At 40.4% G+C, this 21,238-nt stretch overlaps 2 protein-coding genes across 8 annotated transcripts; one reads left to right on the top strand and one right to left on the bottom strand.

Annotated features, from left to right (window-relative positions):
* Positions 1-470: 470 nt before the first annotated feature.
* On the bottom strand, positions 471-21,194 carry LOC136438142 (proteasome assembly chaperone 2-like). Its single transcript, XM_066432866.1, has 6 exons — positions 21,034-21,194; positions 19,996-20,158; positions 18,302-18,488; positions 17,194-17,379; positions 16,283-16,403; positions 471-1,015 (listed from the first exon to the last, which is right to left on the bottom strand). The coding sequence occupies exons 1-6, from the start codon at positions 21,088-21,090 to the stop codon at positions 917-919; spliced, it is 813 nt and encodes a 270-aa protein (XP_066288963.1). The 5' UTR covers positions 21,091-21,194; the 3' UTR covers positions 471-916.
* On the top strand, positions 6,689-13,950 carry LOC136438140 (alpha-2,8-sialyltransferase 8F-like). Of its 7 annotated transcripts, none has more exons than XM_066432861.1 (10): positions 6,689-6,842; positions 7,124-7,198; positions 7,853-7,998; positions 10,641-10,754; positions 10,999-11,154; positions 11,305-11,449; positions 11,627-11,739; positions 12,397-12,489; positions 12,796-13,091; positions 13,495-13,950. In XM_066432861.1, the coding sequence occupies exons 3-10, from the start codon at positions 7,874-7,876 to the stop codon at positions 13,710-13,712; spliced, it is 1,260 nt and encodes a 419-aa protein (XP_066288958.1). In that variant the 5' UTR covers positions 6,689-6,842; positions 7,124-7,198; positions 7,853-7,873; the 3' UTR covers positions 13,713-13,950. The 7 variants fall into 7 exon arrangements, with proteins under 7 accessions (XP_066288958.1, XP_066288960.1, XP_066288956.1 ...); XM_066432860.1 differs by lacking the exon at positions 6,689-6,842 and adding an exon at positions 6,869-6,995; XM_066432863.1 differs by lacking the exon at positions 7,124-7,198.
* Positions 21,195-21,238: the final 44 nt, after the last annotated feature.

Raw genomic sequence — 21,238 nt, forward strand, 5'->3', positions numbered from 1 at the left:
CATGAAAGAGTAAGCGGAGAGAACACACTCCGCAGCAAAGAAGCCAGCGATAGGTGGTGGTTCATGGATGCCAGATGGTAGACAAGGACACACACTAAAGCGAACGCCAACCCTCCCTCCCTTTTACGAACACCATAGGACATACTGGAAACCAAAGACTCCATAAGTGAATAAACATCCCATTTACACCCGATATTACATGTAATCCCCCATACTTGACATGTGAGACACCTTCTGCACTGTAGTGGAGTCTTACATGAGTAAGATAGGCACATATTTATTGCTGGATTTTCCTAGTATACTCATAAAGAAAGGCTTGTCCAAAGTACACTTTGATAAGTTTGGGGAGAGCAGGCTTTTCTTCTAATTTGTAGGTTTAGTCCAACAACTACGGTTTCCGACACATTGATACCAGACTGCAGTCTGTGCTTGTAAGAACGTGGACGCAATCATGATCAGTAACTTACAGGTAGGTCGACAGATTTGTCATTTATTTTGTAACACCATAGCATTTACAATGCAATATCTTTCGGTTATCAAGAACTGACTGGGGGGTGGAATTATACAGTAAACGACTTATTACTCATTTATAGTCACCAAAAGGCAATCATCAAGCCACAGATACTGGGTGTCATGTTTTTTCTATAAAAACTAAAAGATGGAAGTTGGACAATGGGCAAAACCATGAAGATTTTGGGGGGTTACAGATAAACTTGGAGAGTGATGGACCAATCCAATAGCCCCACCCACCTCCATCAAAACGTAGAAATGCAAAATAAAAACTTTGAAAATGCGAATATTTGAGGGACATGTAGACATGCGCTCTCATTCGTCAAACTATCATTGGTCGAAGTGATAATTGTGATGGATAGTCAGGATTGTTCCAAGAATAGATGCCCAGTTTGTAGAAGCTGCATCAGTACAGATCAGGGGGATAGGCACTGCCAAATAGCAGCGTCCATGAACTTGGAATCTTCCACTCAGTCTGGGGGGTGGCTCCTTTACTCCCAGCCTTCTATAGAACACAGGAAAATACATGGTGGTCAGTGGTATATCCAAATACATGTATGCATCCAGTCATGCAAACAACAGTTCCATGGTAGCATGTCAATTTTGTATGCAAGCTCACAATAGTGGCAAATTTATATTACATCAAAACCTTTTGTGGTAAATTTTACAAGGGGCAAACAAATGCCAATAAGTGTGGCTCATTTAGAATTTTAGATCTCTGCAAAACTGTTATTTTCCAAGCAGAGGTTTTGGTCGAGTGGGACAGGAGGCCACGATTCTTAAACCTCCACAAACATTAAAAATCGTGACCAAAACTTCTGCTTGGAGAATACAAAACTGTAATCATGATGTGACATGATTTTTTTTCCCGCAACCTCACGTCTCCATAAACTATTCTGTTTATGCAAATGTTTTACACATTTACATAATATATGCTTGGTCATGAACACCTTTAACCAACTTACACATGTCGCAATATTGACAGACCTATCATGTACCATTTAGATGAATTGTGGCGCTTTTGCATCAATTATGCAAATTATGTATTTATTTGCATAATTGTTATCTCTTGATGTTCTACTTACCATAAACTATGTAAGTATGTTACATGTATTTGAATCATACTTGCAAAATAGATTTTACTCATTGATTATGCAAATTAAGTCCCAATTAGCATAATTTGCACTTCATTAAGTACCTCTACAGTAGTAGTCTAAACTACCTGCATACTTAATATCATGGAAAACCTTCGTTCCTTTGTTCAGTTATTCTCCTTAGAAGATTTTCACAATAGCGCCCCTGCAGTTCCAGAGCAAGCTGCAAGGGGGCCCAAACCTACACCACTTCTTTATTACATCACAAGCTATCAGCCACCCGAAAATCAAGACCATAGCACGTCCAGGTCAAAAGATACAAAAACGGAAGTTCTGCTGCAGTACCAAGGTCACATACCAGGGGGCCCAAAATCAACCTTGACTTTCTGCTTCATAACACCTGCCCACATACCAAATATCATCGTAATCCATCAAGAGGTTCTTGAGTTATGCTGACTACAGTAGTGCGGAAACACAAACACACATACACACACACACACACACACACATACAGACACACCCAAAACTATATGGAGATAATAAATGTTAACTCCAAAACCAACAAGAGTCCGTAGGACACAATTCTCCGAGAAGTACTTATATTGTGTACATTGTGGGTGAGTTGTTTGTTAATTTCCTTTGCTAGTGACCTGCTCAGTTGTAAGATAGATGCATGAAATGGATCTTGACGTAAGGTGTGAAATCACAAACAATTACTATCCTGGTTTATTTTGTTGTATTTGGCGATTAATTGTGTAGGGATGGGCCATTATACTGGATAATTGTTAATGATGGCCCAGACTTTAATGGTTTGGTCCATTTTATGTCATTTTTATCATGAAGCACTATTTCTCGATTAGAACCGCCAGTCCTACATGTATATCATCTTGTGACACTTTAGTACCTATGCAGCTAGCAACAGAATCGTGGGTTGTATGTGGAGCTAGGTGTGAAAAGTGCATTTTTGATAAGTGGTAATTAAAGAATTAAAAGTATTGACCCCCACAAATTGCATCTCTGCACAGTCCAATAAGTGTTTTATAGCAAGTAAAGTGTTTATTTATTTTTTTCTTTCAATACAGAAGAGGTCAACCTGCTGAAAAGTACATTTTTACAGCATGGCCCAGATAGGATCTCAACAATCTTTCATCCCCTGTGTAAACTTTTTACATTGTCACAGCCTCCGTATTACAAACTACAAGTGTGGTAAGTTTGAAGGTCCAGAGATTTCCCATTTTCACACTGTGTAAAAGTGCCCTGTCCGCCCCGTGCGCACTACTAGTATGCGAGCTGCGACTGGACACGGCATACTTATTACACAGACAGGAGGTCACTCTGCACATGTTCGCAGCTGAAACTCACAATTCCCGTTGCCGCATTGGTATGTAACTTGGCATATCGTTTGCTAGGTTGCGTGTGGTGATGCACATTGTCTATTTTACAATGTAACAGTGACTTCTCTGTATACGATCACAGCAAGTAGGGAAGCTTTGTACCCCGTATCTGCCTGAAGTATTGCAGCCATGCGGAATGGATTATAGCATGGTCTCTATGGCAGGTCAGTGGCACATGCCATTAATTATAGGGGTGCAATTACGATATTGCATTGACGATAAAAGTAGTTTCGGTGTAACAAAGACATTGTGCATCACCACGCCCAACCAGGCAAACAATATGCCAAGTTACACACCAATGCCACAACAGGATCGTGAGTTCTAGCTGCGAACACGCAAACAAAAGCATTTCCAATACTCCCAGAAGGAGGTCATCCTCCTTCCCGGAGTAATAAAGAGGGGAACGATTCTCGTCAAGCTTTATGTCACAACCCACCTGCACTGAATAAAATAGGCAGCGGACAAAAGATGCCAAGAATGTCACCACCAGCCCCCCAAAACAAATTTGAGAAAGAAACCAAAGTTAAACAAACAAACAAAAACACAATCTGATCATTACAAAGACAGGAACAGAGAAGAGTTTGTACATTTACTTACAGCAACTGTTCTAATCACTATTGGAACAGAATCAAACATCACTACAAGTTTCTACTATGATGATGAAAGTCGTCACCAAATAGGCCTCATCCTAAGAAAGATTTGAACATTAGTGCTGGAGCTACTAAGATATGCAAGGCTTCGGTATGAACATTCTGATATAAAGCTTTGTGCCTGCGAAGTCTTGGCTGGTGAAACTTTTTTTTTATCATGGTGAGCTTTATGGTAAATCTTCAACAACCAAATCCTCCTCGGTATAACCGAGGACATTTCTATAATACTAGAATCTGTACAAGTGAGCTGTTACACATGTATATGAGTCCGTCTTCGCCCCCCTCCCACAGATTCACAGTCACGAAACAGTTGCCTATTCACAAATTAGAGTACAAATACTATACAGAAAAATTAAACAATAAATTCCATGTACAAAGTGATATCTACATATAAAGTCCCTCAAATAAACATTTGTTTCGAAATTCATATAATATTCATTGCCATGCATAGAGCACAACATGCCGAGCTTTCCCAGTGGGATTGGACTATCAGCAAACAATGCTAAAAATTTGTATAAAGGTAGCATATAGCTTAAGAAGCAAATAAAAACAGCCCTAAACGCCCCATTGGCTTGGTAAAATACCAAACTGCACGACGAGGAACAGATGTTCAGAAATCACCCCAAATGAAGCAGCAAGTCGTGCTTTCCCTGTGAGGTTTCTCCGCTGAAGTCGTGTCGGTTCGAAAACAGAGCGAGCCAGGAAGTGATGACGTCAAAGCGGGATCTGCCATTTGATTTGGAGGGGTGCAAAAAGCGAAATGTATTTTGCCCACAAACAAACCGGGCAACGGCAAGAGGCTGATACAATTAACAAATGCCTTCTCCTGAAATATGCAATCTTACTACCCCACCAGCAACTGAAGAATGCCAGTGATGACCCTATAACTAAGCTAAAAGAATTAAACGTACATTTTTTGTACTTCCCTTTTGATCAATAAGGCCATGTTGATTTGATTATATGGATGACATCCGCGCACGCATCAATTTTCGTCCGTTATAAATTTTTCGACCATACAAAGTAGCTGCAAATGGAGCAAATAAATGCGGAAAATTGAAAATATATAATCAATATTTCGGGTACTAATGCAAGAGTGGGAGAGAGAGGGGGAGAGAGAGGGAGAATGCCAAAGTCAAAGTGAAAGAAGACTTGTGAACAATCTATTACTCGCAATAAGATATTCTGTGTGTTTAGTCATTTGTTCAACATTCCTGACCACATAAATTTCATAATGCCATGTTAATCATGGATGAAATTCGTCCATTTCCCCCCCCCCCCAAAAGTTTTCGGCCATACTGCAAATCGTACAAAGCAGCTGCAAAATAAGAAAATATATGCTGCAAATTGAAAAAAAAAATGTTTCGAAAAACGGATACTAATGTCGTATAATGCCACTAAAGCCAATTCCAAAGTCAAAGGGGTAGATGTATAAACACAACTTGAATGGAGAATCTATTATTTGGTATACCATACCATACCATGTGTTGAGTGTTCACCCTTCCTGGCCACGTAGATTTCATAATGAAGGCAATCTTTTTTTGGCCAAACTTGTTTTATTCTCACGCTCGCATCAGTTTTGCGGTCCCCAGAGGATGTCATCTGTATATTCATATCAACATGGCCTAATGAAACCACCGTTTTTGGGACAATTTTTTTTTGGATGTTGACGATCTGCGTTTGGTCTTTTGATCAACATTCGGCTAACACCTCTGTCCGTTTTACATCAGGGAATTCGAAATCCCTTTATACATACATGACTTGTATGTTCATAATTTTCCCGATACATTTTCAGATGGAATGACCCGAGTTTTTTTGTCTGTTTATTTATGTTTGTTTATTTATTTATTTATTCATTTCTCTTTTCTTTCACCAGGGTGCAGACTGTCTGCAGTTTTACCGAAGATTCTGTACCAACGTTTGACAACAGCATCCAAATTTAATACTTAGACAAGCTTCTTATGAAAATTTCCTGAAATTAATTGGAACCAAGCTCGGATTGCAAGGAACGCAATTTTGCGTGTTTATCTTTGACGCTGCCATCACTCGACGGTCGATTTACATGTACTTGTTTTACAAGGGCAAACACCCATCAACGGTTAAACTTGTACAACGAGATTGTATCAAGTTTTAAGTCAAATGAAATGTGAACATTCCTACATGCGTGAAATGTATTTTGTTATCTATTTGAACCATTATTGCAACAAAATAAAGATGTATCAATATATACCCCGTGTGTGCTGATAAAGTTTCATCGTTTCATTAACGAACTCCAGCTAGTTACCTTAAAATTAATAGCCTCTACCAGACCCCGTCCTATCGCTGGGAAAATAGTACAAATCGGCCGAGGTAGTCCGCTATACAGAGTAGTCTGCTATACAGTGAAGCTCCATTATCGCCAACATATAGGCAGGCTTTATTAGTGCTGTATTGGAAGACTAAGATGATGTATAAATCTACCGATTATTCCAGAAATCATGAATCTGCGAAACGAATGAACTTCGATGTCTTTCAATTCTGTATTCTAGTTACGTGTACTTTGTATTTTACGTTATGTCAACCTTCTTTTGAGCGATTATCAAATGTATAGACCACAGATCTAATATAAAGTCAAATGTGGTCTCCCTCGACTACATCTGGTAAACATAGCATTTGAAATGTAAGATTCACTCGATGAGGGTTTTCTCTTTCCGAAACTACCAATCATTTACGTGGCTAATATAGGTGCAAAAATGTATAATTGGCGCATAATCTTTTCAAGAAAAAAATGTCAAATGTATACCAATATTTACCAAAACTGAAGTGGTTGAATAATACCAAACTTGTTTCTTCTTGTAGATTTCCTTTCCATCTAATGTCATTTTGCATCCCTGGAAGAGACGGTTGCATGACTTGATGGTGTGCAGCCCCAAATTGAGACCACTAAAACGTGGGTGAATGACCTTACAGTTACACACATCCTTGATATCACAGTGTGTAGCAAGAACCGGAGGCGATAGCCCAGGGATATGACATGGTCCTTAAAAGTTGTTGGACCGAGTATCATAATCCTGCAGGCTTTGCAGGCCTCGACAATGTGAACTGCAGGGAGGGTCTCGTGAGCTAGGTCAGGTCGCCCCACTTAATCTTGTCACATCAAAGCAACAGAAGGAACACGGTGTAAAATGAAAACAGGATGCAGGATGTTTCTTGTAAAGGTAATATCATTCTCAAACCTAACCCGATCTACTATTGGTGGAGTCCAATTGTTAACCAGTTGTAACGACCTCAAAAGCTGTTGGACGGGTTGTGGTTGTTGGTGCTGTGTAATGTATAAAACACTGCAAGCTGTGACCGAGGGCTAAACACAGGTGAATCCACTTCATTCAATCTTCAGTCTGAATATGCTGCTGAAATTAGGCATTAGGAAACTTATCTCATGTATTCACTTGTGGCTGTTTGATACCATAATATCATAATTTGAAACTACCGCACACAGAATGACGGTGCTCTCGGACGCCGGACAGATGCTAACATTTTTTGGGAGAGTGTGTGGCAGAAATGTGCAATAAAGGTCTCCATTCATTAATATCTTGCTGCTAATTAGCTTTCATTAAGCAGCTATTGTTCCCACCTTGGCCTGAAGAGAGTTCTAAGGTCATATAAACGTCACTGTCCAAGCAACAACAAAAAACACGACAAAACGTTCGTACCGCACACATCAGGCCTTCGGTAACAACCTGTCTGCTGAGTCGGTAGAACGTCACTCAAAGTCAATCCCCATAGTCATGGCAACTTGTACATTATTCATCGGGACGTTAGCTGGATTTAGAGTCTCCAAGCAGACCCAACGGTTGCAAAGACCGTATCCAAACATCCAACTGGCAGAAGGAGTTTTTATCAACGGTGCCTGACAACTTCTCTGGCTGACTAGAGCTTCTCTGGCTAGCTTGTAAGTTGTACGATTTTGGCACCGTGGAGATCCGCTTGGAGATTAAGCTAGATGCCGTCGAAATGGGAATTAAAGATTCTCGAGCTTACTAGTGATTTAGTGAGTTTGAGGTGTGTTGCCATTGTTAACACAGGTAAATGTGCTTAACCATGTGAATTGACTAAAATACTTTTCTGAAATAAATAAATGTGCTAAATAGCTAGAGCTTTATATTTCGTCCGTATAGTACAGCAGTCAAGGTGTTCACATTCTTTTTCCTTCCATTGCGCTTTACAGTCATAACTGCGAAGAAACAAAATGAGGCAAATATTTTGTGCCCTGCCCCTGTTGTTTCTGGTAGCGGTGCCTTTGTTGCTATTCAACCCGTCAGAAACTGTCAGAAGTGGTTACCCGGTGCGCTGGACACTGGTCACCCCCACCAGGTAAGCACCTCAACCAAGGAGGATATAACCTCCTTGCCTCAACGTACTTAATCTTTATGGAGAATTTAAACTATTCGTCAACTTTGATAAAAAGATTGGACTGACCAGAATTTTTGACTGAATTGCTCAGTCCTCTTCAGCTATCTGACCCAATGGTTCAGGACACTGAGTTGGTGAACAGTTTAGATTCTCCATAATGTAATTTACATCACACACAATTACATAGATTTGCTTGTTCTTGCAATCTCTGCTTTAAAAGCTTCCTTACATCTTCATTCATTGGAAAAGTAATTATAAAAAGATGAAAAACAGTGGAGAACACGACACTGACAACAACGTTCCTAAGACGTCGGCAGGACAAAGACATCAGTGGAAGTGCCCATCACCTCCTTCTTAAGATGCAAGAACACTTGGCAGCTATAAACAATTGATTAGTCACTGAAGAGTGCTACGAAGAGCTCTATACTCTCATCTCCCAAATAAACATACCCCCCGGAATAAACATACCCCCTGGACAAATCTTCAAAATCTAATAAACGTACCCCCCGGAATAAACATACCCCCCGGAAATTGACCAAATTTACAGATAAACTGTGTCCATGCTACTTCTGTCCGAGGGAAAGAAGATGATCAGCAGGTTCTCTTTATTCATTTATTGACTATTTATGCCTGTCTGAGGACCATACCAATTAAGTGTATAACTATTGAACAGAATAACTGTACACATCTTGTTCAAATTATAATATTCCTTGCCACTTCAGAAAGATATACTGTAGTAGCAATGTTGAAAAAATTGGGCATAGGTTCCCCGCTATGACCCTAACGGTGCTTCAAATTCAACAAGTTAAAATGTTCATGATCATTGATACATGCATTTTCTGCTTGGAACTTGAAGCAAGTAAATTGTTGTGTGTATATACTGACATATAATCAAAGCATGAAAATTAGTCGCCAAACTTCTCAGTTCACTTGGATGGGCAACACTTTGAAAGTCTACTCTTTTTCTATACAAATGCTGTATCAACATTTAGAAGATGAACAGAAAATTACAATATCCTGAATATATGGTCATCACAGGTGTTTCTTATATTTTGTAAAAGTCATGATAGAGAAAAGGAAGACTATGACAATCACATGTATGATGTAACTTTTTGTCTTTCCCAACTTGCCATTTATCTTCTATGCCTTCCATATAGAAACATAGATTTGTAAACATTACATGCCACAAATCATTGTGTTGTGTCAAGGACATTTGATATCATATAATATCAAGGACAATATTATATAATGTTCTTGGCTTTTGTTGTTGCAATCCAAATAATTTAAAATCTAAAAATTACCCTTGTATGTATCATTTTGAGAAACTAGATTGTCAACAAATTTGTGAGAAACCTCCTGAAGGCTTGTTACAATGTTGCCACAAACTACAGGGTTCTCATGTTACATGAAAGGGTGAGCTATAGACAGTGGCGGCGCCACAGACAGAAAGGGGCGGGGCTAACAGAAGTACACTCATATTCTTAGAAACCTCCGGCATTCTTTCTGTAGGGGAGTGATTTTTTTCAAGCATTTTTCAGTGATAATAATTGTGACTAGATTGCAATTGATTTTTTTATAAACTTAGGTATTAAAAGTATTTTTGTAAAACTGCAAAAACACATTTCTGACAAAGGTAAAGGAGTTTTATTTGTAGATCAAAAAGAGTTGTTTCCCCTTCTTGGAAGTGAGATCTTCCAAAACAAAACATTCCCACGGACTGTCACTGCCGGGTGCGTTACTGTGCCGCTTTTCGAAGGGCTAAATTTTCATGTTTGCGGTAGGATTGAAATGTTTTGATATACTTTCAAAGTAATTATAAAGTTTTTGATGCTAAGACACAGTTTTTTGTGGTGTTATTTTTATATTTTCATTTTGGGAAAGACTGTATCTCACGTGAGTAGAGTAATTAATGTATTACATGCGTAACGTTACTTGAAACACTTTGCGCCGCTGACATATATTGGTTTCTGGTCAGAATGCTTTGGTTTACGATGAAATGAGACTGCTAAAGTTGTTCATATAAAAAGAATTGCATTTCAAAACGTCAGTGTGGCGTCTTATTTTCGTCCAATAACAACGTTGACTTTGAAGTGTTATAGAGATCGACCGATACGATACGAGTTCCGCCAGGATTTCACAAAGGCCGGGTCATAGCGGCAGGGAAATCAACGCCGCTTGGCCGGAAAATAATGAATTATGAGCAAAAATGACGGGGAAATATTGGCAGAAAAACCCAAACTTTGATTTTTAAGGGGATCCCAGGTTAGCAAAACTCTGATTTTCAAAAAAATAATAAACGTACCGTCCAAAATAAGAACGTACTGGGTGGATTTTGAGGCTGAAAAAAATAAACGTACCGGTACGTTTATTTGGGAGATGAGAGTAGCCTATTTCAGTAATTGTCCTTTTGGTTATTTTTCACAACATATCATAGAAAAAAGGACTAACAAATGCAGCAACTAAAAACCGAAAAAGGTAGATATGTAATATGTAGCTCTCTACCAATTAGAGCTTGATTTCGAAATGTTGACTGGGACTAACATAATAGTTGGTGCCTGCAGCCATCTTCATGTATTCATGTGACTTTATTTTCCTTTTCCCAGCTCTCTTCTCAAAGATCTTAGAACTGAATACAAAGAAGAAATCAACAGTGCTACCAATACAACCATTGTACTCAAAGATACACCCATGGAAAAGCCGCGACATGTGATAGTAAGGTACAGTAGCAACCTTTGCCATGCATCTTCTCATCTTGTATTCCTTAAATATTGTCTTGAGGCATCCCCATAGTAATGCTAGGGTCGCATTTCCAATCTAATATAAAAGTATGTATAGGGAAATACACACAAAGTTTGCAAAAGCACTTGTACTTCGGAAGGGTACAAGCATGCAGCTAGGTGTTGCTGCTGCAGTGTGAAGAATGCGGTCCTGACCTTTACTGAGTTTATACCCCCTTCACAGGAAATTGACTAAGAGTGAGAAGAAAGTACTGCAACGATACACGCCGAATGAGCTAGCTGCTCAGAGATTATTCCTCACCGACCAGGAAGCCGTGCAGTCCATACCAACGGAAGCACCAGGATGGGTCTACAACAAAACAGCTGCGGATTCATTTCGGTGAGAGTCACAATCGATGGGGTGGCGGTGGGGGTGTGTGCAGTCAGGTGATTTTGAAAAAAAGAGTCCGTTGTGTTGATAGGACAAAAAGCTTGATTTAGTCAGGCTATGTTTCAAACTAGCATTCATTCGTTTCCCTCAATTTTACAGGCATAGAGTAATAAGCGGTCGCTTTGGAAACAGCAGTTTCTTAGTCACGCAAGAGAACACACATGTAAACACCAACCTCAAGACTTATTTTCGGAAACCTCAGAACATCAAAGTAACAACAGAAGAACTTAGGCGATTTCCGAAGGTGGGTTTGAAACAATTACATTGAATTTAACTTAACATTAATGACGATTTGCAAAAACATATAATGATTCAGCCCATACATATCTGTAAATGCATGACGCTCTAGTCAGGTCGAAGGTAAGAACGTACATGTAGTTCTAAAGTTATGAAAAGAGTTTGTTCCATTATTTACTCACAGGAAAGCCCATTTAAGACCAGGCGTTTCAAGACGTGCAGTGTTGTTGGGAACGGCGGAATACTGAACGGAAGCGGCTGTGGAGAAGAGATAGACGCCTCTGAGTTTGTGTTGAGGCAAGAAATACACACACATACACATATACACACACACATATGCACACACATGAACACACACACACATGTACACACACACACACACACACCTAAATATATACACATACAATGTACATACGCACACATATGCACAGGCACATACACACACATGTGAACACACATACATACACATTACACACATACACACACATACGCACACACACTTACACTTACACACGCACACATACACAAACACACTCACATGCACTCACAAATACTCTTTCCATTGCGAAAAGCCATTCCAATTGAAATACTTCCCACTTAACGTCATCCCTATAACTTAAGGGGGTGAAGTCTGCCACCTCTGATTACCCTGGTTCTTGGCTGACATTGGATAGATGCATGTTGTGCAAGAGGTATGGACAGGAGGCCCATTATCGACATTGCCCGTCCTTCCCAAGACCTTCTACATACTAAATATTATCATCAAAATCCATCTATAGGTTATGCTGACCACAAATATCTGGAAACATGAACACACCTATAACAATACCTTGATTTTTATGGAAGTAAAAATACACTAAGTCTTATACCACTGGGAGGATTCGTTGCCACATACGCCGCGCCCTATGACCACATAACCTACAGACATACTCATATTTGTCTTCTTTTATGCAGGTGTAACACACCTCCAATGGAAGATAAATATTGGAAGGACATTGGAAGGAGAACCAATCTTATCACCATGAATCCCGGTCAGGTCAACTTTCGGTACGCTTATATGTTTCAACTTCTAACAAAATGATGATACAGAAACAGCTATAATCATATGCAATCTTTTACAAACCTTTCATGTGATTAATCATAATTGCAAAAAATGCATATTGCATTCCATACGAATGAGGTTCTTTACATTGTCTTAAATGCATTTGTTTGTTTGCTTGTTTGTTTGTTTGTTTGTTCACTGTTCAGATCTACGTAATTGTAGATATCCATTGTAAGTCGTATACCTTGCATGTGTGAAGCTGTCAACTTCGACCAGGGTGATATTATCCTCTTTGATTCCACCCACTGCAGGTACAATAGTTTTGGTAACAAAAAAAAATTTGAAAAGATTGCTTTTAAAAGAGCGTCTAAGGCTTTTCAAGAGGCCAAAGAAGCCTTCCTTCAGGACCTCTCAGTATACGGCGACAGCTATCTCTTCATCGAAGCCTTCCTGTATAAGCTGAGCGCAAAGCGGGCCTTCCTGGCACATCAAGTTCTGCTGGAAAGTCACGCCAAATACGAAGTTATCTTTCCTCATCCTGACTTCATAAGATCGGTGCATTCATACTGGAATGAAATTGGTGTGGTAGCTCCAAGGGTGTCTACGGGTACGTGGCTTTAAGCTATCTCACAGTTTGGGTAAATCACGGTAAACTTTCAAGGCCTCCGCCCATTCTTTTTCTGTATGCCATGGACCTGAAACTTTGAAATTTTCCCCTCGACAATCCATCACACTGCACATACGCACTTCAAACTGTGAATTGGCTTATTATATCATCTGATACAATCTTACCATACATTTTTTTAACATCTCGCTATTTGAATACATGACCCTTCAAATCGGCAAAGTCCACCAATACAATCGTTGTCATGGCAATCCATGTCATTGCTTCCAGTTCCACCAACAAACTCACACACGAACGAACGAACTTAGAAGTGTAACAGCTTTTGGCGGGGGTAAAGTTGATAATCTTTTTCTACATATCCTTTTTTCCTACCTGCTTTATCCAGGATTACTCATGACCTCTGTAGCCACACAGATATGCGAGGAGGTGCACTTGTACGGCTTCTGGCCCTTCCACTCCGACAGGAACAATAGACGCCTGACCGAGCACTACTACGACAATGCCCTTCCCAGCGACGCTCACAAGATATCCGAAGAGTTCAAACAATTGCAGCGTCTCCACAACACAGGAGTTCTCCGTCTGACAACAACTGCGTGTCAGTGAGGGGACAACATTCTACAATTTGACGCTGAACTTTTGATCCATCCCAACAGCAATAGGACTGGAAATGAAAAAGCATTGCCATGGCGACGGTGTTAGGTTTACTATTTGTTGACATTTGCTTGTCGTTGTTGGTGTGTTTACATATTTATTAGATTGGATTGTCGAATATCTCTTGACATGGACTTGCATTTGGGAACCCTTGTAGTCATGAACTTGTCTCAGTATCATAAGAAATCTTGTTCTGTGTCTTTTCTTAGTACTTTATGGAACGAAGAAACATAAACGACGGCAGCACTGTGCCAGACTGTTGTTGTTTCTGTTAGCAGTGTTCGGAGAAGCCTGGAATCCTTCCTATCCTTATAATTAGTAGCTCTACTTTACTCCTCTGATCACATTCAAGTGGAAGATAACTGATTCGTAGTCCACTGGCGCTAACGACATGTCAAGGCTGTTAACCCTATGCAGACGGGGGGGTGGGGGGTGGGGAGGGGGGGGTGTGATTTGGGGTGGGTTTGGGTGGGTGTGTGTGGGGGGGGTGCTTTTGAGGCACGCGTCAGAACTACTGAACGGCTTATGCTAGAGCCGCCAAAAACGGTGACTTCACCTAAATTTGGTTGGCAATAATTTCATATTAACAACATAACTTTATGATTTTTCGTATTGCCATGGCAACAGGGTTCTGACAGGCATGTTTTACAAAATTCTTTAATTTTGGTTTTAACAGTGAAGTTTTTTGGTTTTCTTGCTAAACCACACATATTTTCTTACATTATCTACATCTTATGCAATTTCATGCAACTTTTATGGTTTAATATTAATCTATTATGCTAATTTGGTGACGTCATAGGTAGGTCAAAATCCAAGATGGCGGACCATATCATTAGCTCAGGTATAAACAGTCAATTTTCTCTTACAAACCAACACTACCTGGTATTTATTATACTAAAAACATTCACATACAATGTAAGTATGTTTAGTCTATTTTCATTATGTTTCATTGTGTTTTGGGGTTATTTGCTGGAAAAATTGTGTATTGGAAAATTCAAGATGGCGGACCCAAGATGGCGGATAACTAAAAGGTCATTTATGACGTCATTTTGATGTCATTGCTGTTGCTATTGACAACAATAGTCTTAGCAGACATTAATATTCTGTTGGTCACCATTTCTGTTAAGACTTTGTTGCATACCTTTGAGTTTTATGGGAATACCCTGTCATATTGCACATATCTTGTATATACATCATTCTTTAAAAACCATTCCCATTCAATGGACAGACGGCCCCATAGAGCTCTTGGGAATTCATATTCCAGTACAACTATCAGATATTGTTAGTATTGATTTTGAGAGGAAACTTACGAAGATTGACAAACTGTTATATCCTTGGAAAACAAAGACATTTTTATTTAACACTTATGTTATGGGTAAGGTTACTTTGATTAATACACTTATTATAAAACAATTCATTTTTCTACTTAGCTCTCTCCCATCCCCTCCACCTGACTTTTTTCATAAATTCGAGAAGAAAATATTAGATCTAGATGGCCCCATTTGAAGATTATCAACGAACCATTCAGCCTTACAACTAAGATGTTTCAGATATCACAAATACGCAGTAAATTCTCTTTCCACAATTCATTGCAGGCATGCCTGATCTATAGCTTTCAACCTATTTGCAATGAAAAAGGCTAATTTATATAATCGTAACATTTCACGAAGGTCAAAGGTCACTGGATCTCTCAATCCGGTGAAACCACCCGGAAGTGATACTGGCCTTGGCCGGCGGCCACTTTTCTGAGAAACATATCTCAACAATCTTTCATCCCCTGCGTAAACTATTTACATTGTCACAGCCTCCGTATTACAAACTACAAGTGTGGTAAGTTGGAAGGTCCAGAGATTTCCCATTTTCACACTGTGCGTAAAAGTGCCCGGTCCGTCCCATGCGCACTACTAGTATGCGAGCTGCGACTGGACACGGCATACTTATTACACAGATAGGAGGTCACTATGCACATGTTCGCAGCCAAAAGTCACAATTCCCGTTGCCGCATTGGTATGTAACTTGGCATATCGTTTGCTAGGTTGCGTGTGGTGATGCACGTTGTCTATTTTACAATGTAACAGTGACTATACGATCACAGCAAGTAGGGAAGCTTTGTACCCCGTATCTGCATGAAGTATTGCAGCCATGCGAAACGGATTATAGCATGGTCTCTATGGCAGGTCAGTGGCACATGCCATTAATTATAGGGGTGCAATTACGATATTGCATTGACGATAAAAGTAGTTACAGTGTAACAAAGACATTGTGCATCACCATGCCCAACCAGGCAAACTATATGCCAAGTAACACACCAATGCGACGACAGGATCGTGAGTTCTAGCTGCGAACGCACAAACAAAAGCATTTCCAATACTCACAGAAGGAGGTCATCCTCCTTCCCGGAGTAACAAATGTGTGTATTGACAACACCAAGTCTGTGTGGCCTGATCTAAAAAGAGTGCCCCCTAACAGTACACTCCAGAATTACAGCCAAACTTGACAATGGAAATGGATTAAACACTCACCCTACTCGGCACCAGCTGTAGCCATTGGTTGACATAGTTTGCTAGCGAGAAGGCGTCAGGAATGTTGTCTCCTTCTGCACAGAAAGTCAGCAACACAGCCAGGGGGAAATCAGCCTCACAGCTGTCGGGAGAATACATGTAGGTTAAAATCACCGATGATGAAAAGTGTTAGCCTGAGTGTCATCCTGTTTCAGTTCCAGGCTCTGGGGAAGGTAGAGCCTGGAACCGAAACAGGATGACACTCAGGCTAGAAAAGTGTGACTGATCTGGAACCAGTGGATGAGTGGATGGGTGGATAGATGGATGAATGAATGATCTAGAACCAGTTTTAGCTCACTGAAAACATACAATAAAACTCCATAATAACACAAATACAACAAACAGTGGACCATGGCTTAATGCATGCATGTCAGGTGAGCAACGCAGCTGAGATGATGCAAATTAAATGTTTGATAATGGTTGAAACAGTGTATATTTCGAACAGTAGATATATCTTCAGTTCAGAACAGTACATTCTACATTGCATGAAAATGAAAGTGATATCGGTCCAATCTACAGGACAACTTGTAGCTCACTGAAGAGCTATCATTTTGTGAAAAGGAAGACAGACGCTATGTACATTATTTTACAGGTTTATTGTACAGGTGAAAGTCCCCTAGCTCTTTTTGAAAAGCACAATGAACAGTGGACCATGGCTAAACGTCCGGTCCTAAAGACTGTGGCCCTTTCCGATAGCGTGCAGTGGGTTGGGTGAGCGACACAGCCGGCATTAAACTCAAGGCTTTTAGCTCCAGAGGCAGGGCGCTAACCTCTTGACCCCGTGTGCTGATTGATGGATAAGTGGATGGGTGGATAGATGGATGAATGAATGATTCAATCAACTCATCAACCAATCAAAATTTAGGACCTACCATTCCTGGTAAAACTTCCTGGTGATGCCTCCCCCAGGGATGAAGACTCCCATGTGCTCCTCCCCCTCCCTGTGCTCCACCCCAGGGTACAGCTTCCTCCTCTCCAGCTGTGTCCACTTCACCTCCCCAGCTACCCTCCCCACTTCCTTCTCTAACTCTGGACTCAGCAGATACCTCAGTTGTGTCCTGGGAACAGGGGAAAGTTTACAGGTAAGACTCCTAAAATGGTTATCTCACTGGACGTTGGCGACCTCGCTGCAACCAAGTAATTTGACAACAAATTTCATCAATAGAAAATAAATCTTTTTACGCTTTCTGTGTTTTGTCCTTTACTTGTATACATTTTGCATGATATTCCTATTATAAGGTCCAGGGTAACACAAATCCAATTTAGGTTGTAGCGAGGCTGCCAATTTGCAACGTGCTGCAGTCCAGTGAGATACCGGCTTTACAGCCTGCAAATGTATCCTGGAGATTTCAAGTGTTGTGAAAGAACTCTGCAATATAGGGCAATGTAGAGAAATACTAGTTTACTGTCGTACAAATGTATTCAACATTTTGCCTCTGTACATGTACATGTATCTTCAACAATCTTTTAGTCTGGAAAATAACAATAAAATTGGTGTCATTGAATTAACATTTATTTCACTGAAGCAGAACTTTTTGCCAAGAAAAGTCTTCACATTTTGGTGGTAATAGTATGAATTATATTGCTAAATATACACATATTTGTAATTGAGATAGATTTGCATTTCAAACTGTTGCAAACTCGATTTGTCAAAAGTGGTGCTGTGTGCGTAAATAAGTACATTGTGGATCGGGAAATTTGTGTTGGAAAAAACTAAAATATTGCTGTTTTCGTGATTATTACTGAGCTCCTGACTGTATATGATTTTGCATGTACATTTTTTGAATTACATGCAAAAGTTATACCAACATGCAATTTTACATGAAACTAAAAAATGTACATTGATGTATTTCTACCGGTAGCACACATATGCCACGGGTTCAGGTTTGGACTGAACCTGAACCTCTGGACCTGAATCCGGACCTGAACCTGAGTTTAGGTAAACAGCTCAAAAGGCGTTGTGTGAATTTCTGGACCCACCCTGTCATCTGTGTGTCTATCCTCTCATACGCATGACTGCTGGTTAGTAGTACCACCCTGCTGAAGCCACACTGTTTGGCCCACTCCAACAGTCTCCTCCTGAATTCGGACTGCTTGCCTCTCACCAGGGGTGCTCTCTGCTGGACTGCTACAAGGTTCTTTTCTACTGATCTGTACACTTCTGTGCCTGAAGGAAGAAAAAAACAGTTTTAACTACATGTGCATGTTATTTCTCTCTCTCTCTCTCTCTCTCTCTCTCTATCCAATTTAACGTCTTTTGTTCCCGATCTTCTGGGGGTTAGACGTGCTTGCACATGGATGGGGAAGCCCCAGAACTCCTCATCAAGTGCAAGTCCTTTTTTGTAGCAAGAGTTTTTACGGCTGGATGCTCTGCCACTGTGCTACACAGACGCTCTTTACAATTACATCTGATTTCAGTATTAAAGGAAGGTAAAGCAGTTTTATCCCCCGAAAATCGGATTTTGAAAGTCAATCTATTTAGTCATTTCTATACATGATTAGTTCAAACAACACTATCACAATGTATAGTGACGTCCACCATGCAAAGGTACGACGTCGTTGTGATGTGAGAACTCACAAGAATTGTCGCGCTATCGGCACGCCTGGGGAAGCAGCCATTTTTCGAATCTCCCGAGCGCGGTCGAACTGAGCCGACGCGTCCCGAACGCTTCCGGGGATCTGATCAAATGCGTTGCCCCAAAACACATTTGTCTTTAGTCTCTCTTGAGTCTTCCTTTTTGTGGCTGGTGTAGAAAACTCAAGGGTGGACCTGGCAGACGTTTTTCTCGTTTTTGACAGGACACCAGCGGCAAGACATGCCACCGGAATTTTCCGAAATCCCACCAAACCCTTCCGAAGACTGACGGAGAAAAACGATTGAGTTGCGCAATTTGGCTGGAATTTTTCAGACTCTCCCAGAAGATAAGGCACCGAAGGATGGCACTGGCTGGACACTGCGTCCGGCATACCGAGCTGACAGCCAGCCAGCTTATCCTCTGGGAGCCAACAGAGGGAAGGAGGAAAAGGGGCAGGAGACGCACAATCCTCATTGACAACCTAAAAAGGGATGCTGGGCTCAGTGACATCTCAACAACAGAGCTGAGATCGCTAATGGAAGACCGGACTGAGTGGAGCAGAAGGACTCATTGTCTCCCGAGATGACATCACAGATGTCCTCGTTCAAGGTTCAAGGTTTTGTGGCCTCGCGAAACTAAGGGGATCTTCATTAGGCTCGTTTATGTGTGGTTCTAAAAGCTGAAAGTATGAAGTTATTACCAGTACATATGTGCTAAACAGTGTTAGTAGATGTCGCTACCATTAAGATTTCAGCATTTATTTATTTCCCCTTTTTTGGCCATAAAACTGCTTTACCTTCCTTTAATTTCTGTATATACATTCGATTCATGATATGTAATTTATGTACCAATTGTCCTGTGTTCTCTGGGCCCCCTTGGAAATCAACAATGAAGGGACTATCCTGATGTTTTAAAGACCCACATCTCAAACACCTTAAAGAACCCACCACACTTATTGAAAAGAGAAGGGACCCTGCCCAGTGTGAGTGGATCAAACCTTACAGTCTGATGGATATACAGTAGTTAGTGTCCCTAAGCATTTGATCCCAAGTGAGGGGTGTTGCCTATTATCTGAAGAAAAACAGAATCACTTCTCACCGGTTGCCAGTTGTGAAGCGTCCTCCTGTGACGTAGCGAAGGGGTTGTTGCCGACCATGGGTAGTAGACAGTCTGTGTGCAGGTAACCGATCCTCTCCATACCCAGGGTGTGAACAATCAGGTCCACAGCCAGCTGGCCAACATTCCCTACAGACACTGCAGGCTGGAAATGTAGTATTGTTTAGTGATACGTTTGTGAATATTACTAATTATTCATTTTAGAGTCTTTGCTACTGGATTACTGAATTTTAATCTCAGACGTTTCAAATGCTCAAAGTTCTATATACACAAAACAGATAACTACTAGTATATAGAACTTAAGAATATTCTCGCTGTCTCCGTAACTCTTAAAAATACATTATCCCCTCATTGACAAAAACGTTGGATCGGCGTTTGAAACGTCTGAGATTAAAATTCAGTAATCCAGTGGTAAATACTAAATTTTATTCTTCTTTCATTGTTTAGTGATGTTACATTTTTAAGTGACTAATTGTCGGTAGTTATTAGAAAATAAATGTTTTTGTCAGATTAAGAAAATTGATTTTCTGATAACTACCGACAACTAGGAGATATCAAGATCACAGTGCTAAATATACGTTTGTACTGCTCTGATCAGCAAAACTTAAACCTGCTTATATAAGTTATAGTGACAATTGAAGAAGCTGGCAACAGTCGACAGGTGGCCACTATATAGCTATAGACAAGACTTTTAACGTTTGATTCATAATTATTGGGAAAACAATATAGGGGGCCACAAACAAGTGGTCACAAAATTAAATGGCCTGGTAGTGGTAGACTATATATCTGGTAGAGTGGTCCCTACCTAACACCTTCAAACGAGAGCATAAGCATATCGGTATATATTCCGTACTGATCAGTTTAATCAGTACATATACGATTCATACACGTGTTTTACAACAACATGCACCATCATCGTGCAATGCCCCCCTCCCCATTCCGTAGCTACATGTACATCCAGCTCTATATAGAACGTAATTTCTGACGAATCCTTCATGCCTGACACAATGTAACCCTTACCAGGAGCAGTGTGTATCCCCTTGGGATGTTTGGTTCCTTCTCACAAGACACAAACATTGCGAAAATCGGTAAAAGCACTGAAATAATAATCACAGCTCAGAAAATTGAAAATCTGTGGAGAACTTTAACCTCTGACCCACAGTCTCTCGTTCCCAGGGTAAATACCAAGACCGCATACGTACCGTTTTTGTCCTGCCAGATCTCT

The sequence above is a fragment of the Branchiostoma lanceolatum genome, chromosome 7 (genome assembly GCF_035083965.1).
Source record: "Branchiostoma lanceolatum isolate klBraLanc5 chromosome 7, klBraLanc5.hap2, whole genome shotgun sequence".
Taxonomy (NCBI): Eukaryota; Metazoa; Chordata; class Leptocardii; order Amphioxiformes; family Branchiostomatidae; genus Branchiostoma; species Branchiostoma lanceolatum.